This window comes from Heptranchias perlo, chromosome 34 (genome assembly GCF_035084215.1).
Source record: "Heptranchias perlo isolate sHepPer1 chromosome 34, sHepPer1.hap1, whole genome shotgun sequence".
NCBI classification, from domain to species: domain Eukaryota; kingdom Metazoa; phylum Chordata; class Chondrichthyes; order Hexanchiformes; family Hexanchidae; genus Heptranchias; species Heptranchias perlo.
In genome coordinates, this window is record NC_090358.1 from 23,434,227 (window position 1) to 23,455,780 (window position 21,554).

General features: G+C 42.3%; 1 protein-coding gene across 4 annotated transcripts in view; it reads left to right on the forward strand.

The window, feature by feature from the left end:
* The first annotated feature begins 12,414 nt into the window (after window positions 1–12,414).
* Window positions 12,415–21,554, forward strand: part of sh3gl3a (SH3-domain GRB2-like 3a) — a 124,584-nt gene continuing 115,444 nt past the window's right edge. For all 4 annotated transcript variants that reach the window (XM_067971604.1, XM_067971606.1, XM_067971605.1 and 1 more), the window contains exon 1: window positions 12,415–12,655. In XM_067971604.1, the coding sequence (XP_067827705.1) occupies window positions 12,611–12,655 (45 nt within the window). In that variant the 5' untranslated portion in view covers window positions 12,415–12,610. The remainder of the gene's footprint in view (window positions 12,656–21,554) is intronic.

Here is a 21,554-nt window from a genome sequence, read left to right on the forward strand (position 1 = left end):
CTTTTGACACGTTTTTAAGAATGTGAAAAGGCTTCATATAAATGCAAGTTCTTTCTTTCTTTGTGTTTCCAGGCCGTCCACGACTTGTTCAGCTGTGCGTGGTTAAGACAGTGCGTTGGCTGGAGGGTTGAGTTCCAAAATCGTATATGCCCCTTTAAATCAGCGTTGCACTCTGATCTAACGCATATTCTCCCTACTTAACACGCTGCCGGCATTCGTTATCTGCGTGTGCGCGAACTCCTTTACCAAGATGGCGTCCAGCGCATGTCACACACGTGCGCGCGCATTCCGGACGCCATTTTGCTTCCTTAGGAGGTCGCATAGCGCCTATACAATGGGCGCTACACAGCCCAATTTATAGTCCAATATGTTTTAGTGATGTTGGTTGAGGGATAAATATTGGCCAGGACACTGGGAAGAACTCTTCTTTGAATAGTGCCATGGATCTTTTACATCTACCTGAGAGGGCAGACAGGGCCTCAGTTTAACATCTCAACTGAAAGGTGGTACCTCCAAAGGTACAGCGCTCCTTCAGTACTGCACTGGAGTGTCAGCCTGGATTATGTGCTCAAGTCTCTGGAGTGGGGCTGCAACTTTTTCACAATCGAGCTGCACATTAGCAGCATCATCACTGAGCCACAAAGAGCACTTTTGCACTAGGTCAAATTCTATTGCTAGCCAATACCAATGGAGATTTTACTCACCATTTTAAATCTCAATCAACGTCTCAGGTAGGGTTAAGTTTCAGTGTTCAGCTGTACCGATGCCTGTATGCTTTTGAGCCTTTTCTTTTGCAACCGTAATCACGCTCTCAGGTTTGCAGTCCTTAGGGAGAGAATGATTATTCAGTAAAGCAAATCTTATTTGTTGTGGATATTCAGAGATCTTTTGGCAGAAGTACATAGCAGGCCTCAGATTCTAAGATGTTTTGGTAAGTGGTCTTTATATAAACAGAATCTATTATGAATTAATTTGGTATGTAAGTCATCAACAAAGTCCAACCTTTATGGACAGTCTTGACAATCATTTACATTTGGTAATCTTTTCTTCGAGTAGAACCCTAGCCAAAAATACTGCACTTGGTCTCATGTGCTAGGTTTTACTGAGAATGATATAGGGCAGTTTTTAAACAGAAGCTCCACACTAAATGATCATATAAATGAATACCTCCCTCTCTTTTAAAAAAAAAGCAGTCATGGAATGATGGGCGGCTTAGTGAAAGAAAATATGACCAGGGATGAAGTAACATTTCAGGGTAAATTGCCGTTTCAAGTTACAACGTTAATAATGCTGTTATCAGGTTCAGGATGGGAGATCTCTTTGCCAAGCCCTATTCGAGGGCCCCAAAGTACTGAAAAACATGTACACACCACTAGGGAGTGTACTCTACTAAGCCCTTGAAGCAGACTTGCAGCTTTGGACTAACTTGCTCTGGTCTGGCCTCCTCCTCCTCCACATCATGGATTGCTTGCTAACCAATAAAAGCACAAACACAACATTTTAAAGTATCTACTTTGAAAATAAAATGCAAACAAATTACTGTCACCAAGTCCATCAGTTTGATTTTAAAAATCTAGAATTGCCTTGGAAAATGTGTGATATAGAATCTTTTAAAAATCCATTGTATGCTGATATATTTTGTAATTAAATAATGTTGAAAACACTGAAAAAAGATTGAATTTAATGAAGCAGAAAAATAGCCAAAAAATGAATCATGAACATTTCCCATCCAGCAAAAACTGCAAACTGCATTTGCGGCCTGTACATTCGGTTTTCGTTGGCTATTTTGTGCAGTTTTCATACCTTACTCCGAAAAGCATCTTGATGTAATGAAGAAGGTGCATAGAACTGTAACAAGGATAATTCGAGCCAAGGACTTGGGGTTGTTATGGCATTGTTATAGTACGAGACTGGCAATGGAGCCACTATACCCGAGTTAGACTGCCATCTCTGTGCCGTGCTGTGGCCAGGAAAGTAGAGAAAGTTGTTCGCCCTTTCCTAACATTGAAAGTTTGGACTACCTAAAAACTTTCCAAAAGATGTGGTCCAGTAGTTGGAGACACTTACCTGGATGGGTGCAGCTGCAACAACACTCAAAAAGCTCGACATCATCCAGGACAAAGCAGTTCACTTGATGGGCAGCCATTCCACCACCTTAAACATTCACTCCCTCCACCACCGGCACACCGTGGCTGCAGTGTGTACCATCTACAGGATGCACTGCAGCAACTCGCCAAGACTTCTTTGACAGCACCTCCCAAACCCGCGACCTCCACCACCTAGAAGGACAAGGGCAGCAGGTGCATGGGAACAATATCACATCCAAGTTCCCTTCCAAGTCACACACCATCCTGACTTGGACATATATCGCCGTTCCTTCATCATCGCTGGGTCAAAATCCTGGAACGCCCTACTTAACACCGCCTTCTCAAGGGCAACTAGGGATGGGGAATAAATGCTGGCCTGCTGGCGATACCCATATCCCAAGAATGAATTTTTAAAAAACCTCCTTGAATTCGTCTTGCATCACTTGTGTAATTCGATCTCTGAGACTTCACTCCCAGTCAATACTACATTTTGCATTGCTACAAAGCCAAATATCTTTGCATCAACAATAGATTAGTAAGATAACTGGCCTATAACACTGTTAGTGCTAAAACTGAAACATAAAGGTGTTTCTGATAAATTTCAGTATTTATTACAGGACACCAGCAAGCTGAGCTCATTGGTGAATATTTGGTTAAAATGTAACATTTTGGTGGAGTAAGCTGGATCCCAAAATACTGCACCATGGGATGCGATGATAGGGGTTCATGGCACAAAATATTCCAAATACGGTCTTACTAATAATGTATACAACGTTACGATAACTTGTTTCAACTTATAATCAAATGTCCTTGCCTAGTGAGCAGATTTTCTAGGCTGTGGATATGCCACAAGAAACAGCAGTCAGCAGTTCTGGCAGTTTGTCAAGCGTGTGCTTTCTTTTAGCAGGACAATATACTCAATGCTTCTCCAAAAGCAAAATACTGCGGATGCTGGAAATCTGAAATAAAAACAGAAAATGCTGGAAATACTCAGCAAGTCATAAGAACATAAGAAATAGGAGCAGGAGTAGGCCATCCGGCTCCTCGAGCCTGCTCCGCCATTCAACAAGATCATGGCTGATCTACCTCAACACCATTTTCCTGCACTATCCCCAAATCCATTGATGCCTTTAATATCTAGAAATCTATTGATCTCTGTTTTGAATGTACTCAATGACTGAGCCTCCACAGCCCTCTGGGATAGAGAATTCCAAAGATTCACCACCCTGAGTGGAGAAATTTCTCCTCACCTCAGTCCTAAATGACCTACCCCTTATTCTGAGACTCTGACCCCTGGTTCTAGATTCCCCAGCCAGGGGAAACATCCTCCTTGCATCTACCCTGTCGAGCCCTGTTAGAATTTTGTATGTTTCAATGAGATCACCTCTCATTCTTCTAAACTCTAGAGAATACAGGCCCAGTCTACTCAATCTCTCCTCATACGACAATCCCCCCATCCCAGGAATCAGTCTGATGAACCTTCGTTGCACTCCCTCTATGGCAAGCATATCCTTTCTTAGGTAAGGAGACCAAAATTGTACACAATACTCCAGGTGCGGTCTCACCAAGGCCCTACATAATTGCAGTAAGACATTTTTACTCCTGTACTCAAATCCTCTTGTAATAAAGGCCAACATACCATTTGCCTTCCTAATTGCTCGCTGCACCTGCATGTTAGCTTTCAGTGACTCGTGTACAAGGACACCCAGGTCCCTTTGAACAGCAACATTTCCCAATCTCTTACCATTTAAAAAATACTCTGCATTTCTGTTTTTCCTACCAAAGTGGATAACTTCACATTTTCCCACATTATATTCCATCTGCCATGTTCTAGCCCACTCACTTAGCCTGACTATATCCCCTTGAAGCCTCTTTGCATCCTCCTCACAACTCACATTCCTACCTAGTTTTGTGTCATCAGCAAACTTGGAAATATCAGCAAACCCCATTAGTCACAGTCTGTCAACCTGAAAAAGACCCGTTCATTCCTACTCTCTGTTTTCTGTCTGTTAACCAATTCTCAATCCTTGCCAGTATATTACCCCCAATTCCATGTGCTCTAACTTTGTTCACCATCCTCCTGTGTGGGACCTTATCGAAAGCCTTCTGAAAATCCAAATACACCACATCCACTGGTTCCCCCTTATCTATTCTACTAATTACATTCTCAAAGAGCTCCAAGACGTTTGTCAAACATGATTTCCCTTTCAAAAATCCTAGAGACTTGCTGAGTATTTCCAACATTTTCTATTTTATTCAATGCTTCTTGGACAGGGCTCAAAAGCTTTAGGGAGGGCCAGGGTGCAGAATTTTAGTGCAGTGGCAAAGATAAGACCCTGGCTTCGATGTATACTTATCTCAGCCTTCAGTAACCTAAAACTAAATGGGTAGTAGGCTGCTAACATTTACACCACCAGTCTTTCACTAACACTGGAATGCAAAGATAAGAGGAATGATAAATCTAGAGACAGCGCATTGAAATGTTACCATTTTTTAAAAAATGCCCTTAAAAATCCTACAAAAAACTGCAAACCTTCAGTGAGGTTTGCATGTCCTTGTTGCTGCACTATAACAAAAGTAGTGTTACGTTGTGGGCAGGCGCCTGAGCAGAATCGCAGAGTCCATTTTCTTCAAATAGACGTTTGCAAGGCCAATTAAATGATTGGAGTCCTCAGATAATTCACTGCATTATCCATTGGCATTGGTAAAGCAATTTAACAACCTGATTGCAAAAAAAGAAACCTTGGTAACACTCGCACAATGCATTCTGCATGTTTAGTGGACGTATGCACTTTCAAACAAATGCACAATGCACCTTCACTCTAGCTAGTTACCCCAATCCACAGTTAAACATCCATAAAAAAATGGTAACAATTTCACTGCACATGCTTCAGCTCTGCATTGTATTTGTCATCGTATCAACAAGTATACTATCTCTACAACCAATTCTTTAGTAAAAACGGATAGGTCTCCCATGGCATCGCTCATGAGTAGCTCAGGATACAGGACGGGGAGTGGAGCAGTCAGGTGGGAAACAGGGCGTGGGAAGGAAAGCAGAGCAGTCAGTGGTAGTGGGAGCTGGAGCAGGATGCACTGTCCAAGATGAAGCAAGTGCAGAGCAGGATTGTTTTCCTGTCATCTGGCAACTGGGGGAAAAAAAAGGAACTTGCATTTATATAGCACCATGCATGACCTATGGATGTCCCAAAGTGCTTCACAGTCAATTAAGTACTTCTGAAGTGTAGTCACTGTTGTAATGCAGGAAACGCGGCAGCCAATTGGCACACAGCAAGGTCCCACCATCAGCAATGAGATAAATGAGCAGATTATCTGTTTTGGTGATGTTGGTTGAGGGATAAATGTTGGCCAGGACACCGGGTAGAACTCCCCTGCTCTTCTTCGAATGGTGCCGTGGGATCTTTTACATTCACCTCAGAGGGCAGACAAGGCCTCAGTTTGACATCTCATTCGAAAGATGGCACCTCTGACAATGCAGCACTCCCTCAGTACTGTGCTGATGTATCAGCTTAGATTATGTGCTCACGTCTCTGAAGTGGGGCTTGAACCCACAACTTTCTGACTCAAAGACGAGAGCGCTACTACTGAGCCAGCAAGATCTAAGACCTAGGGTGGGCAGAAGTGAGTGGTAGTGGGGCAAGAAACAGAAGTGTTCCCAGGGTTCAGGCCAAGAGTGGAGGTTTTCCTGGATTTGTGGGAGTTGGGAGTGAACACGTGGGCTTCTACATTACATTATTGTGTCATTACATATTACAAACCTTTGTATATAGTTACACTATTTTTCCTGTTAGTTACCATATAGTGCAAATGTTTATGCTTCTTGTTTTTATGGCCCCTACTTTTATTAAGGTCAAGTGGTTTTAATTTGAAAACTCTATAACCTCTCCCTAGCCCCACCTTGCTACGCTTCACTCCTACCGTCCTGCCACAATGTGATCCACTTCCCCACCCTCCTCTGTGCTCTACTCTCTGCCTGAGAATGGGGACACACTAAACATCACAATTGTGCTTCAGATCCCAGACTATGAATCACGAAGGTATGTGGGATTTAGCAGCAGTTCGAGGGTATTGCTAGGTTCTGGTAGCATTAGGGCCGGTTCTGGGACACAGAAGTGTTGCAGGGGGTGGGGGGTGGCTTTGATTTGTTAGCAGGGGCAGGTGGAATGTGAGGATTAGTTTACTGGGTAATTTCTGTGGTCTTTCAATAACTGTGGAGGGGGGGGTGGGAGAAAGAGTCCAGGGTATGTCAGCACTGGAGTTGGAGGCTCCCAAGAGCTGACAGCAGTGGAGCAGTGGAGAGGATACCAGGATCTGGAACACTGATAGGATCTTAGGGTGTGTTGGAACTGGGGGTGAAGGGGTCCAAATCTAGGCACACTCAGGACATATGGGTGGGGGGGGTCCACCAGCTACGTTAATAAGAATAAATATTCCACTTTCTGCAACTCTCTCAGTCTGTCCCTCTCCCAAAAGAAGTAAATAAATTCATGATTGCTTTAATAGATAAATTGCATAAATAAAAATACCCCATGTACATAAATTGAGTTATAAAATCCTTTCACAAAGAATTCAAACGTTCAAGTTGTATGTCGCTTTCATTATTGTATCTCTTGGAAATTGGCTGGGGTTGGGGCTCAAAATCTAGGCTGACCCTCTAGGGAAGTACTGAGGGAGTGCTGCACTGTTGGAGGTGTCCTCTTTCGGTTGAGATGTTCAGCCAAAGCCCTGCCTGCCCTCTCAGGTGGACGTAAAACATTCCACAGCACTAGTTCTCCACGGTGTCCTGGCCAATATTTATTTGGGAAAAATGCAGAGTAGCATTAAAAAAAACACACATGCACACACACACACACTACCCCCCAACTCAACCACACCACAGGAAGGATATATTGGCCTTGGAGAGCATGCAGCACAGATTCACCAGAATGATACCGGGGTTGAAAGGGTTAAATTATGAGGACTGGTTGCATAGACTCGGCTTGTATTCCCTCGAATATAGAAGATTAAGGGGTAATCTAATTGAGGTGTTTAAGATGATTAAAGGAGTTGATAGGGTAGAGATAAACTATTTCCCCTGGTGGGCGAGTCCAGTACAAGGGGGGCAAAACCTTAAAATTAGAGCTAGGCCGTTCAGGGGTGATGTCAGGAAGCACTTCTTCACACAAAGGGTAGTGGAAATCTGGAACTCTGTCCCTCAAAAAGCTGTTGAGGCTGGGGGTCAATTGAAAATGTCAAAACTGAGATTGATAGATTTTTGTTAGGCAAGGGTGTTAAGGGACACAGAACCAAGGTGGGTAGATGGAGGTAAGATACAGGTCAGCCATGATCTAATTGAACGGCGGAACAGGCTCGAGGGGCTGAATGAGCTACTCCGGTTCCTACGTTCATCAGATCTGGTGTTTCAATTTTGGTTTTGGAGGTGAAAGCGATCGTCAGATGATTGGGATGACAATGAAAGTTGCTTTCAGAAAATTGACATTCAGCTATAATCAGGCAGTCATAACAACCTAAAACAAATTTCCTTGAATCCAATAGTGTGATTATAGCACAGTTAACACAGCACAAAGCTTTTGCTGCAAAAAAGGCTTTGAGAAATGTAAAAAAAAATATTGGCAATCACACTACTCATTGAGTAACTGCAGATACTGAAAGTTAGGAATCTGAGTTCTTTTGTGAGGAAACTCAACTTCAACTAGATGTAGCAACTCTTAATAATCACTAACATAAACTAATTATCAAAATCTTCCTTTGTCCTTATCAAATAAATTGGACTATATAAAGGTCTATCCAAAGTAATCAATGCCCATATTGTGAAAGGAAAGCCAGTTGAAGCATTGTTTGTTTGATTATGAAAGTTTTTGAATGTGTGATTTTACATCAAGGAGACTCCAGACATCTGTTGATATTATAGTCAAGTGGAAGAAGCTGTAGGACTTCCCTACTCTCATTGCCAACAATAGTCAGGGTAGACTGGGCGATCAAGTCCAGAGATTATTCTAAATATACAATAACAACTTGCATTTACATAGCACCTTTAATGTAGAAAACACTGTCTCACGGCACTCGAGAGAACTGTAAGGGTAAAAATGGACATGAACCAAAAGATGGAGCAATTAAGAGATGGGTTTTAAGGAGGCTCTTAAAGAATGAGAGAAAAGTGTAGAGGCAGAAGGGTTTTGATACAGGATGGGAGCAAAGTTTATGTTGGGGTGGGGTAAGTTCTAATCTTACCTGCCGAATGCAGGCCACATGCAGTACTGGAAGAGAAGCAATTACCAGGGACCCTGGCGTATCTGAGTTAAATCAGTATCCATAGGTGGCCGAGCATCTTTCTGTTATGAAGCCAATACTACACTAAGTTAGATTGCATTAGTGCCTGCTAGATCAACAGAGGCCCTGAATTTTCTGGAAATTCGCACCATTGTAATGGAGCATCTATGTTGTAGGACCCATTTAATGGCGTAAAAGTCCCAGGAAATTATGCTATACGTTACTTTGCCATTACTTACGCCATGCCAACATTTCCTGGGACTTTTGAGCCTCTGCGCCGTCTCCCTCGACAAAAGAGTTGAACAATTCCTTTTCATAACACCTCCCCTTTTAAATCAATGGCAATCGCGAGTTTGCTGAACGAACGCCACTGCCACTTAGATCGTTAAAGCATGCCGCTGGTGGGCTTTTCAATTTAAACATCTATTGCTATTTCAACTCTATTATTTTCAGTCTACTGATGCAGTGAGAAAGAGGGAAAGACAAAAGCGAGAGCGAAAGCCAAAGGAAGAGAAAGAGAGATAGAAAGAGAAAAAAAGAATTCTGCTGCCTATGTTTCAACCTTTTATAAGTTGCTAATTAAATGTCTGAAACCGAAAGGAAACTATACTTTCACTCTAAATATTCACTGTAAAATATAAACAGCTCACATTTTGTCAGTGTGGTTTTGCCAGCTTACATAAATCAATATTTATTCCTGTTTATATGCTTCAGTAATTTTCTGCCAGATATACATTAGCTTGAAATTCCTGCAGAAGTCAACAAGCAAAATGAATTAGAGTGTGTGTGCGTGTGTGCGGGGGTAATCTGGCTAATGTCTTTCGAGCCTTTTGTTGCTAGATTTTTCTTTGCTCGGAAACTTTCACGTTTACTAAAAGCTCTCAAATAACCCTGCTATTAAATGTTTTAACCATAATTCGGTTACTGGGCCGTGCCGCTTCTGACTCTCCGCTACGCTCACTGCGGCGTAGTCTGATCAGCTCTTCAGCAAAGTTTGGCGAGAATTCACCACTGGAGGATTGGGGAACATAAAGGGCTAACTTAAGGCGTTTATCACCAATATCGCCATTGCAGCAAATTCCAGGCCAGAGTCTTCCATCCAAGTAATAAACAGGCCCAAACAAGCTTAGCTTCAAGGATCAGACATAGTCAGACTTATATGACTGCACATTGGATCACTAGGGAGTCAGTCTGTGGCACAGGTGCTAAAGACCTGAATCAGCTGAAACCAATCGATTCTCTTTTCTTCTTCTGCCGCAGTCTCGGGAAATCTGTCCTTCAGAACTGAAAAGGATACAGTGAAACAAACTGCAAATGCTGGGAACCTGAACATAAAATGCTAGAAACAAAAAGCAATTGTCAGCATCAGAAAAGAGAAACAGTGGGTTAACATTCCAGGTATAGACCCTTTGTTAGAACCAAAAGGCAGCCTGGTTCATTAGGTTTTATTTTGGACTCATTTCAATGGATTGAGGCAGATTTTGATTTTCATCAGAACCTTCAATGCTCTCCATTAACAATATCAGAGACATTTTTGTCCATGCACTAGCTTACTTCAACAGCACTTTCGGGTCCTGTGACCTCCAATACCGAGATGGATGAAAACGGTAAGATCATGGGAACATCACCTCCAAGTCACACACGATTCTGCTTGGATATATACACCCACTACTTCATCATCATCGCTGGTTCAAAATCCTGAAATTCCCTGCCTGCCATCTTGGGAGCACAAGGGACTGCAAGGATTCAAGAAGGCTCACCACCACCTTCTCGGGGTAACTAGAGATCAGCACTAAATGCGGCACTGCCAGCATTGCCACGTCCCGTAAATGAATAAAAAAAACTTTTTTGGAGGGGGGGGGGCAGTAAAGGGGGCTTGTAAAGGAAAGAGCGAGAGAGGAAGAGAGAGAACAGCAATACAAAACCTGAGTAACACTTATAAAGGAAGAGAGGAGCAGCATGCTTGGTTTAATTTGACATGTTTCTCTGTGATTTTCCATTTGGAACTATAGTGAAATGCTAATGAAAGGAAGATTTTAAAATTGTCATTTTTATGAACAGGGAGCAGTGTGTACTTTTAAATGGAGTGTAAAAAATTAGGTAAGTGAAGAAAAATCAAAAATTACAATTTATTTTTTAAAATATAACTCTTCAGTTTCCAAATGCTATAGTCCATGGTCACGATGGATCTTTGCTGATCTAATAATTTAGTTTATTACATATAGTATATCCTCAAATATAGCACAGCTGACATTGCAACTTCAGCAGTCACTAAAAATATGTAAGCCTGCTATTAAAGATAGCTGCCAAATTTAAAATAAGATTGGTGAGATTACTGAGTAAAGAGAATCCTCATCCTCCTACCAGTTTGTAAAAAATTATTGGAGTCTAATAGGAATATATGCATGTAAATGTAGGCAAAAAAAAGTTCAAAAACAGGATATTCAGTTCATTACCTATATCCTTCCATTGATTTTTCTCAGCAAATATCTGTCTACCTCCCCTTAAAATTACTGATGGGATCAGTCTCAATTACTGCCCTGGGAAGTCCATTCCAAACTATGGGTATGATACCCGAATGGTTATGATATTGGAACAGCAACCTATAGGTTCAAATTCCACGATGACAGGTTGTGAAATTTGAATTTGATAAATATGGTAGATTTGTGGGCTACTAGCACCAGAAAATGACCATGAAAGCTTGTGGATTGTTGTAAAAACCCAACTGTCCTTCAGGGAAGACAGGCTGACACTCCTACATGACCTGGTCTACACATGATTCCAGTCTCACACTGTGTGGTTGACTCTTATTGCCCTCAGTATAAACTAAGGATGGGTAATACTATTTTGCCAATGTTGCCCACTTCCCAAGAACAAATAAAAAGCATTTTGTGTGAAATAGTTATATCTGATTTATCCATTCACCTGCCCTCTTCTGAATGTCAGCCTTGGTTCAGTGGTAACATTCTCACCTTTGAGTCAGAAGGTCGTGGCTTTGAGCCCCATTCCAGAGATTTGAGCACATAATCTAGGCTAGAACTTCTGTGCAGTATTGAGGGAGTGCTGCACTGTCAGAAGTGCCATTTTTCAGATGAGACATTAAACCGAGGGCCTGACTGCCCTCTCAGGTGGACATAAAAGACCCCGTGGCACTATTTCGAAGAAGAGCAGGGGCATTCTCCCCGGTGTCAATATTTATCCCTCAACCAACACCTAAAACTGATAACCTGGTCATTTATTTCATTGCTGTTTGTGGGACCTTGCTGTGTGCAAATTGGCTGTTGTACTTCCCACATTACAACAGTGACTACACTTCAAAAGTACTTCATTGGCTGTAAAATGCAATGGGACGTCGTGAAAGGCGCAATATAAATGCAAATCTTTCTTTCATGCCTCCTTTTTATTCTCAGGGCCAGGGTAAACATTTTTCCATGGTTCAACTTGTCAATACTTATACAATTTACGAGAGGCGCATTGCTCATAATTTCTGCTCCTATATCTCTCTATTTCCGAATCCGTGTTTAAATAAGCAAACTAAAATGCTAAAATTGAGGGAACTTTAGCTGCCAAATTACTGGCCTCACACTTTAAAAAAAAGATAAACGAATGAAGAGTTGCCTATTTCAAAAAAACTAATGCACGGTAAATATATACATATTGGGAGGGAAAGGAGTAATTATCTTTTCAGAGAAAATACAAGAACAATCCAGGAGACATGAGACTCAGCAAAAAGGGTGAGTATTCCAGTCACTGTTACTTCAACTGAAACAAGCTTTGATTTAACGTGGAATTTTAAAGCTAAATATGATCAGAGGGGTTTTTTGTTTGCACTGGATAACACTGTTGCATCTCAGGTTAGGAGTCCAACTACAAACACTCACCCTGCCATAACTTAAAATCCATAAGGGGGGGGGGGGGAAACGCCATGGCGTCGTGACGTCAGAGGGGCAGGCAGGATAATTTGCATACGTCCGTCAGTGAGTGACAGGGGTAGTGGCCAATGAGAGGCGGCGAAGGGTGATGTAGGCGGTGCGGCTGGCGGAGAATGTGTGAAACGATACAGTGACAAGCAGTGCTACAGTAGCAAGAGCTGGGGAACCATCTGAGAGCTCAGCTGGCAGGGAGCTTGCTTTGCAACTCAGTGAGATATCACACATTTAACACAACAACAAAAGCCAGCTCGTCTCTCCCCCCCCCACCACCCCCCTCCTCAAGAAAAAAGTGTGAGGGTCAAGATGTCGGTTGCCGGCTTGAAGAAGCAATTCCATAAAGCCAGTCAGGTAGGAGACGCCCCGTGTTGCCAGTGCCACTCTGCCTGCCTTGTGTGCTGGGACAGCTTGGAAGGATAGTGAGACGCTCCTTTAATGGCACTGGACCCAGTCACGGTCGCCACAGGTTATGTATATGAGTGGTGCTGGATAGCTGCGCCCTCCTCTGGGTCGTGCATAATTGCAGATGCCGACATCTACTTTGTGGATAGATTTTATTTTTCTTGCAAATGACTTTTAATGTTTTTGCAAATTGGGACTGATGGTCGCACGAGTAATAATTCACGTGCATGCCCTGTGCTGCTGCTTTCTGGATCCATGTTTAATTACGCGCATTAATTAAATAAACATTGCCCAAACTGAGCGATTCCAGCATGTTAACCTCTGAGGCTGGTAACGAGCAGTCCTTAGCGACTGGGCCTTTCTCCCGGGGGTTTCATCTGCGCCTCGGGGCTGATCTTTGAGCTCGTGTCCCATTACATGAAAATGCCCCGGTTCCATTCGGAATTCCTCTGATGTGTGTGTACTGGAGGCAATATTAAACCTCCAACTTTATTTCTTATGCTGTAGAGTGGTGATCCATGTGCTGTGAAATGTATTTTCAAGAATTATACGCTGGAATTCTTGAAGATAAATGTTTGTATACATGTCTGTGGTATTTAGTAATATTGAGGTTCAGTGTTGGTTAAGAGGACCATTAATGGCAGGGAGAACACACGCATCTTGTGTGTTGATAAATCTGCTGTATTAAGATGGGCAAACGGTTGACTACGAATGTGGATTTTTTTTTTGTGTTGTGGTGATGATCTGTTCTGCTTCCTTGTTTCAACCCATGGCGTGCAAGCGTCAAAAAAAAAAGCAACACTCAACTTAAAAGAGCTGTAAACAGGTTGACACATAAATCTTAAGCATGCAGGACGGGGTCCAAACGGTGAAGAGTAGGCACTGCTTTTTATTGTTGTTTGAATGAGGCTGATCCGTCAATTCGTTGCAATTCAAAATCAGGAAATTGCCAGTAAATAGTCTACAGTGATGAACTGTGTCGTTTTTGCCGTTATATTTTGATAGCTTCGACATCAATATTCAAAACATTTTAATTTTGATTTAGTCGATGCACGACTAGCTACCTAGATTTATGTAACATTCCCAGCAGCTTAATGGAAGTATTGAGTTAAGAAAATAAACCGTGGAGTGGGTAGAGGATTTGTTTTTGAAACAAAAATAATTTCAGAGGAGGATAATAAAATCAATATAATTCATAAAACATCCTCACCACTGTCAATTGCTGGAGTAAGTGCCAATGTACTTTGGTGGCTGTAGCATGAGTGCTCTATTTTCCATAATTTACTATTATATTTTGCTTTTATAGAGAAATCTCCCTCTATGTTCCTTTACAAAGACTACCTTTTTATTTAAAAATATGATTTGTTTGTACTAACCTTTTTGTGAACAGAGATTGGATGGATGGTTGGCAGTTTGACATACTGGTACTTCAGTTCATGCAAGTCCAGTGAGATATTAGGGTTTTAGTTTGTGTGCCTGAAGTCTGCTGTTAATAGTCCACGTGCTATAAAGAGCAGGCAGGAGAGGGGGAAAAAGTTAGGAGAAAGATAGAGGCAAGAAAGCGTGAAATGAGAAAAGCTATCCAGCCCATTCCTTCCATAGACTCTGCCCTGTCATGTTAAACTCCTGTGGCAAAGTCCAGCACAAGTGCTACTTTATCCCCAACAGTAATTGAGCAAAACTACAGAATATTAATTCACCCTCACATTTCCACAATAACCCTAGTTCGATGCCCTCTAGAATGCTCCCTACTCTATGGAAGTGTTCAGTATGGTAATCATCTAATCTACATTTGGTCTTCCTGATGTAAAGGAGACCGCATTGTGAGCAGCGAATACAATATACAAGATTGGAAGAAGTACAAGTCAATTGCTGTCTCACCCGGAAGGAGTGTTTGGGGCCTGGACAATGTAAGAATAAGTTCAGCCAGGCGGTGGAGAGTGATGGTGGATGGAGACTGATTGGACCGCTGTTGAAGGAAGAAGCGGAGGGCCCGCAGGTTGTCCTGGTGGGGGATGGCGGTGTAGAGGGACTGTACGTCCATAGTGAAAAGGAGACGGTTGGTTAAAGTGGCGGCGGGCGGCAGAAGAGAATGTAGGTGGGTATGGACGGGATTTGGGAGGAAAAAAATGAAGTAAAGATAAGAAGTAAATTCTAGGGGCAGGAGCCGGCTGAATTAATGGGTCTACCAACAAAGGCTATGGGCCCCGACAACATCCCGGCTGTAGTGCTGAAGGCTTGTGCTCCAGAACTAGCCGCGCCTCTGGCCAAACTGTTCCAATACGGCAACAACACTGGCATCTACCTGAAAAAGTGGAAAATTTATCAGGTATGTTCTGTCCACAAAAAGCAGGACAAATCCAATCCAGCCAATTATCGCCCCATCAGTCTACTCTCAATCATCAACAAAGTGATGGAAGGTGTCGTCGACAGTGTTATTAAGCAGCACTTACTCACCAATAACCTGCTCACTGATGCTCAGTTTGGGTTCCGCCAGAACCACTCGGCTCCAGATCTCATTACAGCCTTGACCCAAACATGGACAAAAGAGCTGAATTCCAGAGGTGAGGTGAGAGTGACTGCCCTTGACACCAAGGCAGCATTTGACTGAGTGTGGCACCAAGGAGCCCTAGTAAAATTGAAGTCAGTGGGAATCAGGGGGAAAACTCTCCAGTGGCTGGAGTCATACCTAGCACAAAGGAAGATGGTAGTGGTTGTTGGAGGCCAATCATCTCAGCCCCAGGACATTGCTGCAGGAGTTCCTCAGGGCAGTGTCCTAGGCCCAACCATCTTCAGCTGCTTCATCAATGACCTTCCCTCCATCATAAGGGCAGAAATGTTTGCTGATGATTGCAGAGTGTTCAGTTCCATTCACAACCCCTCAGATAACGAAGCAGTCCGTGCCCGCATGCAGCAAGACCTGGACAACATCCAGGCTTGGGCTGATAAGTGGCAAGTAACATCCGCGCCAGACAAGTGCCAGGCAATGACCATCTCCAATGTCTAACCACCTCCCCTTGACATTCAATGGCATTACCATCGCCAAATCCCCCCAACATCAACTTCCTGGGGGTCACCATTGACCAGAAACTTAACTGGACCAGCCACATAAATACTGTGGCTAAAAGAGCAGGTCAGGGGCTGGGTATTCTGTGGTGAGTGACTCACCTCCTGACTTCCCCAAAGCCATTCCACCATCTACAAGGCACAAGTCATGAATGTGATAGAATACTCTCCACTTGCCTGGATGAGTGCAACTCCAACAACACTCAAGAAGCTCAACACCATCCAGTACAAAGCAGCCTGCTTGTTTGGTACTCCATCCACCACCCTAATCATTCACTCCCTTCACCACTGGCGCACCGTGGCTACAGTGTGTACCATCCACAGGATGCACTGCAGCAACTCGCCAAGGCTTCTTCGACAGCACCTTCCAAACCTGCGACCTCCACCACCTAGAAGGACAAGAGCAGCAGGCACATGGGAACAACACCACCTGCATGTTCCCCTCCAAGTCACACACCATCCCAATTTGGAAATATATCGCTGTTCTTTCATCGTCGCTGAGTCAAAATCCTGGAACTCCCCACCTAACAGCACTGTGGGAGAACCTTCACCACACGGACTGCAGTGGTTCAAGGCGGCGGCTCACCATCACCTTCTCGAGGGCAATTAGGAATGGGCAATAAATGCTGGCCTTGCCAGTGATGCCCACATCCCATGAACGAATAATAAAAAAATACCAGGGCAGTCCTGTTTGTGGATCTTGGAGAGGAGGTAGAAACGGGATGTGCAGGGTTGGGGGACTATGAAGGTGGAGGCCGTTGGGGTAAGATCTCCAGAGGAGATGAGGTCAGTGACAGTCTGGGAAATTATGGCTTGGTGTTTAGTAGTGGAGTCCTGGTCCAGAGGAGGTAGGAGGAGTTGCTAGAGAGCTGATGTTCAGCATCTACGACGTAGAGGTCCTCCCGCTATACAACAACTGTGCCTTCCCTTGTCAGCAGGTTTAATAATGATGTCAGGATTAGAGGAGAGAATGGAATGCTGTAAGTTCAGAGGGAGATAGATATGAGTGAGTGAGGGGAGGGGAGTGGAGAAACTGCCACCTCCGATGTCACGTTGGCATTCTCTATGAAAAGATTGAGAGGATAGAGTCCACAGGGAGGGGTCCAGGTGGAACAAGATAGCTGAAGACACGAGAAAGGGGGAAGTCTCCTGGCCAAAAAAGTGGGCATGGAGGCAAAGGCAGCAGAACAAGAGCTCAGCATCACATCGAGCTCAAAATTCAATGTGCTTGTTCTTCTTCCAATCCAGTATACTGTATTCCCTGCTCATGATGTGGCCTCTTCAACATCAAACGCAAATTGGATGTCTGCTTTGCTGAATACCTCTGTCCCGTCAGCAAGCGCAACCCTTGAGCTTCTGCTTGTAATTTGCAGTGAAAGGCTGTAGATTCTATTGATTACATTTCCCCTGTTTGTCAGATCTCCTTGTGCCACCCATCATTCCCACATTGAGGGGTTATCTGCTGCCCCAGCCTCTCTCAACTCTGTTCTAAAGCCAGCCTTTGGGATGCGTGTGACAGCTGTCTGGAGTAACTCGCACTCAGGTTTATTCCAACCTGTTTCTGGAAGAAGCACATAATCAGCTGCCTCCTGATAGCACAGCAACAGGAATGTATCATTTTGAATGTATCAGTGGGGGCAATCTGCACGCTCCTACAATGATGAAGAAACTAAGGAAGAGATATCATTTAACGGCAACAAAAGTCTACTCATTCTCTCCTTTAGAACCAGCTATTTTTAGGTAGATAAGCTAACCATTGTTTCTTTAAAAAATAATTTTTCTGGTCAAAATTCCAGGTCTTTTGGCTTTACATCAACCATACAATCTTTACAAGTACTTTTCAAAATTAAACATTAAAATCATTCCTTGATATTTTTGCCAACTACCACGATATACTCTTCATTTTCTTTTACTGTTGCCCAGATATAAATGTTTGTAGCATGTTACTCATGCAATAAAAAATGTTAAATAGGATTAGAGCCAGAAGATGTTGAAGTCCTCTGGGAATCCTAGACTATGGATTTATTAATCATTTCTGCATTATTTTGGCACTGAAGTTGAATTGAAAATTTAGGACTTAGTACAGTAAATCATAGGCAATGATTAAGATGCAGCAGCCAGCCCCTGTTAGAGCCCATACTGCCAAAGTGTCCTGTATGTAAATTAAACAAACTTAATATACCAGTCAAATGGAAAAGTACTCCAGATGTCAATCCAATGTTATAAATTAATTGAAACTCTCCTTCAGTTCAAGATTAATAACAAACAACCAAAGCAAAAAGTGTAATTGTTTCACCATGTGCACTGTTATTAGTAAAAACTCAGCACCTTCAGGCACTTGCCTATACTCTTGTTTTGGGTTACCATGGAAGTTGACTGTAATTACACTGGCTTTGTGCTAGGGAGGAAGTCTGAGCTGGGAAACGGTGCTTGCTATCCAGCTTCTGCTAAGTTGGCACCTCTGTACAGCAATGGGATAAAGTAAGATAGAAGTGAGGCCTTGATCTTGATCCCTGTCCAGCCACGAGCCATTCTGGGCAACTGATGACAAGCCTGAGCAAGGCAATCAGGTGACATGTCAGGCCTGCATTGCACTCAATTATTATTGAGGTGTTTTTCTGTGTTAAAGATGCTATATAAATGCAAGTAGTTGTTGCTACTTCCTGGCTTCCCCTGTGCAGCAAATGACTTATGGAATCTTCCCAAATTATAGCTCAGTGATATTTTTACAATGTATCCTAGTTTGTTTGTGCATTTCCATTACAAATTATTGGAGTACACACGCTGAGATTAAAGCTATCTTGCTCGGGTCAATATCCATTTCTCTGCATGCACCTGCTTCCATTCCCTTACATTTAATTTTACTGGCTTTTTCTGAAATCAGTATCTTATTCTCAAAAAAACACTAAATCATTCGCTTCACACAACCTTTCAAGGATTCTGTTGCAACTATCTATTAGCTCAGTATTTTCTTCAGGTTATTGCTATTGCATTAGAGGATAAACTACTAAAAAATCTAAAACTTTCATACAAACAATTTGTGTTCTGACTTGTGCATCCTTTTATATAATGTTGTAAATAGTTCACAATTCAGAAAATCAGAACATTGCTAAAACACTTGTACATTCGTTCTAAGCAACCTGGCACTGATAGTCATTTCAGTGATAATATACAGCAATCAGTAAACATCTGCCTGACTTTGTCTTTTTACGGTTTCCTTTTCTTAATCTCTTCTATCAATATTCACCTTCCAGCCCAAGATATTGTGTTGTGTTCTGCCTCTATAATGCTCAACATTCTCCTGATAGATACACTGAGCTACCTGCCACCTTCTGAGTTCGATATAAAAATCTACAACCCTGCATAAAAATGACATTCGTCGCAAAATTTCAGAATAACTTCGTTTTGGAAATGTTTGTGAAGGGATTTTTCTCGTAACCAAGTATTTGACTTTTTTCAGCTGTTCAGTCTCCAAAACAACTTTGTCTGTGACATTACTCATGCTACCGATGGAAAATCTCTGATAGATTTGTAAGATTGTTTCAAAACCATGTGATAGGCACTGAAGCCCAGTGCCCGAAAATAACATATATGTGTGCAAATTATCACCGAGCAGTCTGGTCCATGTAGCACATCCTGGAATTCTGTTTTCACTTCCCCACCCCACCCCCTCCCCCAACCTTCAACTTCCAGATAATGACAAACACAAAACATTCTCACTTCAGTTCTTGTGATATATCCTCTGCGAGTGGAACCAACTCTATCACAACTCTGTTCTATCGCGGTGAAAAGTGGCCCAGACTTGTGGCAGGGCTGCTTGTAAACCACCACTAAGATACATGCAAGAGGAGTTGGATGTGACTTTTTAGCTAAAGTTCCCTGCCACCCATCCCTCAGCTCCTTTTGCCTTTTCTTAATATTCGGACCGGGTGAAGCTCACAGTGTGGAGAATTGAGGACATAAATCTCCATCTTAGCACTCAGTATATTGACTTACTACACCACAATATTGAAGTAGTTGCTGCTGTCTGTTGTTGTTATGCAGGGAGTTTATCGGGTATATCTTATACGTAGGACGAGTGATTTTCATGATGATGTCACACATGCTGCAGCAAAGACTTATTTTTGGAAAAAAGAAAAGTGTCTGTATTGGTGAATGCAGTGTGCACATTGGTATGTACAATATAACATCTGCAAGTGAGTTACAAGGTTTGTAATCTAATCAGGCACTTCAGATGACACCATAAGCCGTTAAAGAAAAGCACAAGCTGTTCAAAACATCATTTCAACCCTGAGATAAATTACAGCCTTGAATTCATGTTCTGTGTTATTTTGTATAATAATGTATATTATGCTTTTTAAGCTAAAATTCAAGATACAGTTTGTTAAATGCAGCTGATTTGCACTGCGAGAGATCTCCAGTCTCTCCAAATACTTTAATGTGATATTTATGGACAGCACTTAACATTGAAATGCCGCTGCTCCAGGGTTACTAGAGAAGTGGATTATTTCCTACATTACAACAGTGACTACACTTCAAAAGTACTTCATTGGCTTATAGCACTTTGGGATGCCATGAGGTTGTGAAAAACGCTATACATATATGGCTCTTTCTTTAATAAAATAAAACAATATGATCCCAGCTAGTATCACATGCTGTGTTTAAATGTTGTTTGCCCATAAATAATGAAGCAGAGAATTAGAATTTTTGCACGCCTTCAGTGCAGATGCAAGAAACTAATGCTTGGCCTCTGAATAAGAGGCCACAAGATACTGCAAGCACCTGCCTTTGCAGTTCCTTGTCCACCACTCAGCTGCTACAGTCTGTATGTATAAGTAGGGTGTCCATGGAACAAATCTTATCACAGCCCATGAAGTATTTTAGAACTATAGTCATTGTTGTTTTGTAGGAAAATATAATCACTTAACAGTAATTAGATGTTGTGACCTTAAAGAAACACCAACTTCACCTTTGCAACAGAATAATACATCCTGCATTATAAACTACAAAATGGTCCTCATAAAAAAGCATCACCTCCATCCAGTCTATCATTGGAATTTCCATGGGAGATCTGGTAATAATTAATATAATAAAACATTACATGTAGTGCACACTTTTGTCACACTTCTCCTGTCACACTTCTCATGTCACACATCTGTCTGATTTAATCATAGGGAAAATTTCTCGCAAATAATTAGCGCATATGCAGATTTCTTCATTTTCATATCACTCAGCAAGACATTGCAATACTACTAGAAATCATACATGTGTTTCTAATTATATCTTTATGCCATTATTATTTAACTTTAGTCCTTCTCTGTCCTGGCATCCAATCCTTCAACACTTTTCCTGACTCCCTTCCTGCTCTAGGCCTGTGATCTCACCACAGATCCCCTGCTCATTCAATGCATATTGTTCTTCCTCTTGCAAAAGAAAAAGGCTGCGTTTAACAGAAGGCGCTATGGTCAAACAGGCAACAGGACACTGCAAGACAAACCTCTCAAGTCTTTAAAGGAGGCCATAATGGAGGTCATTGGTGGGAAGCATTGACGGCATGGATGATACTCAAGCTGGAGGAAACACGTTTCTGGTTTGTATAATTACAATCACGTACCCTATCTGTGCAAATGTGCAGGTGTAAAGCGGCACATGTGATGTCCCATAAATTGTCCCTTGTATTGTCTGTGTATGAACAAAATGAGTAACTATACACATGTATTTAACATGTATCCTTATCTTCTTGTTACAGATATGCCATGCCCCCAAAGCAGCAAGCCAGTTC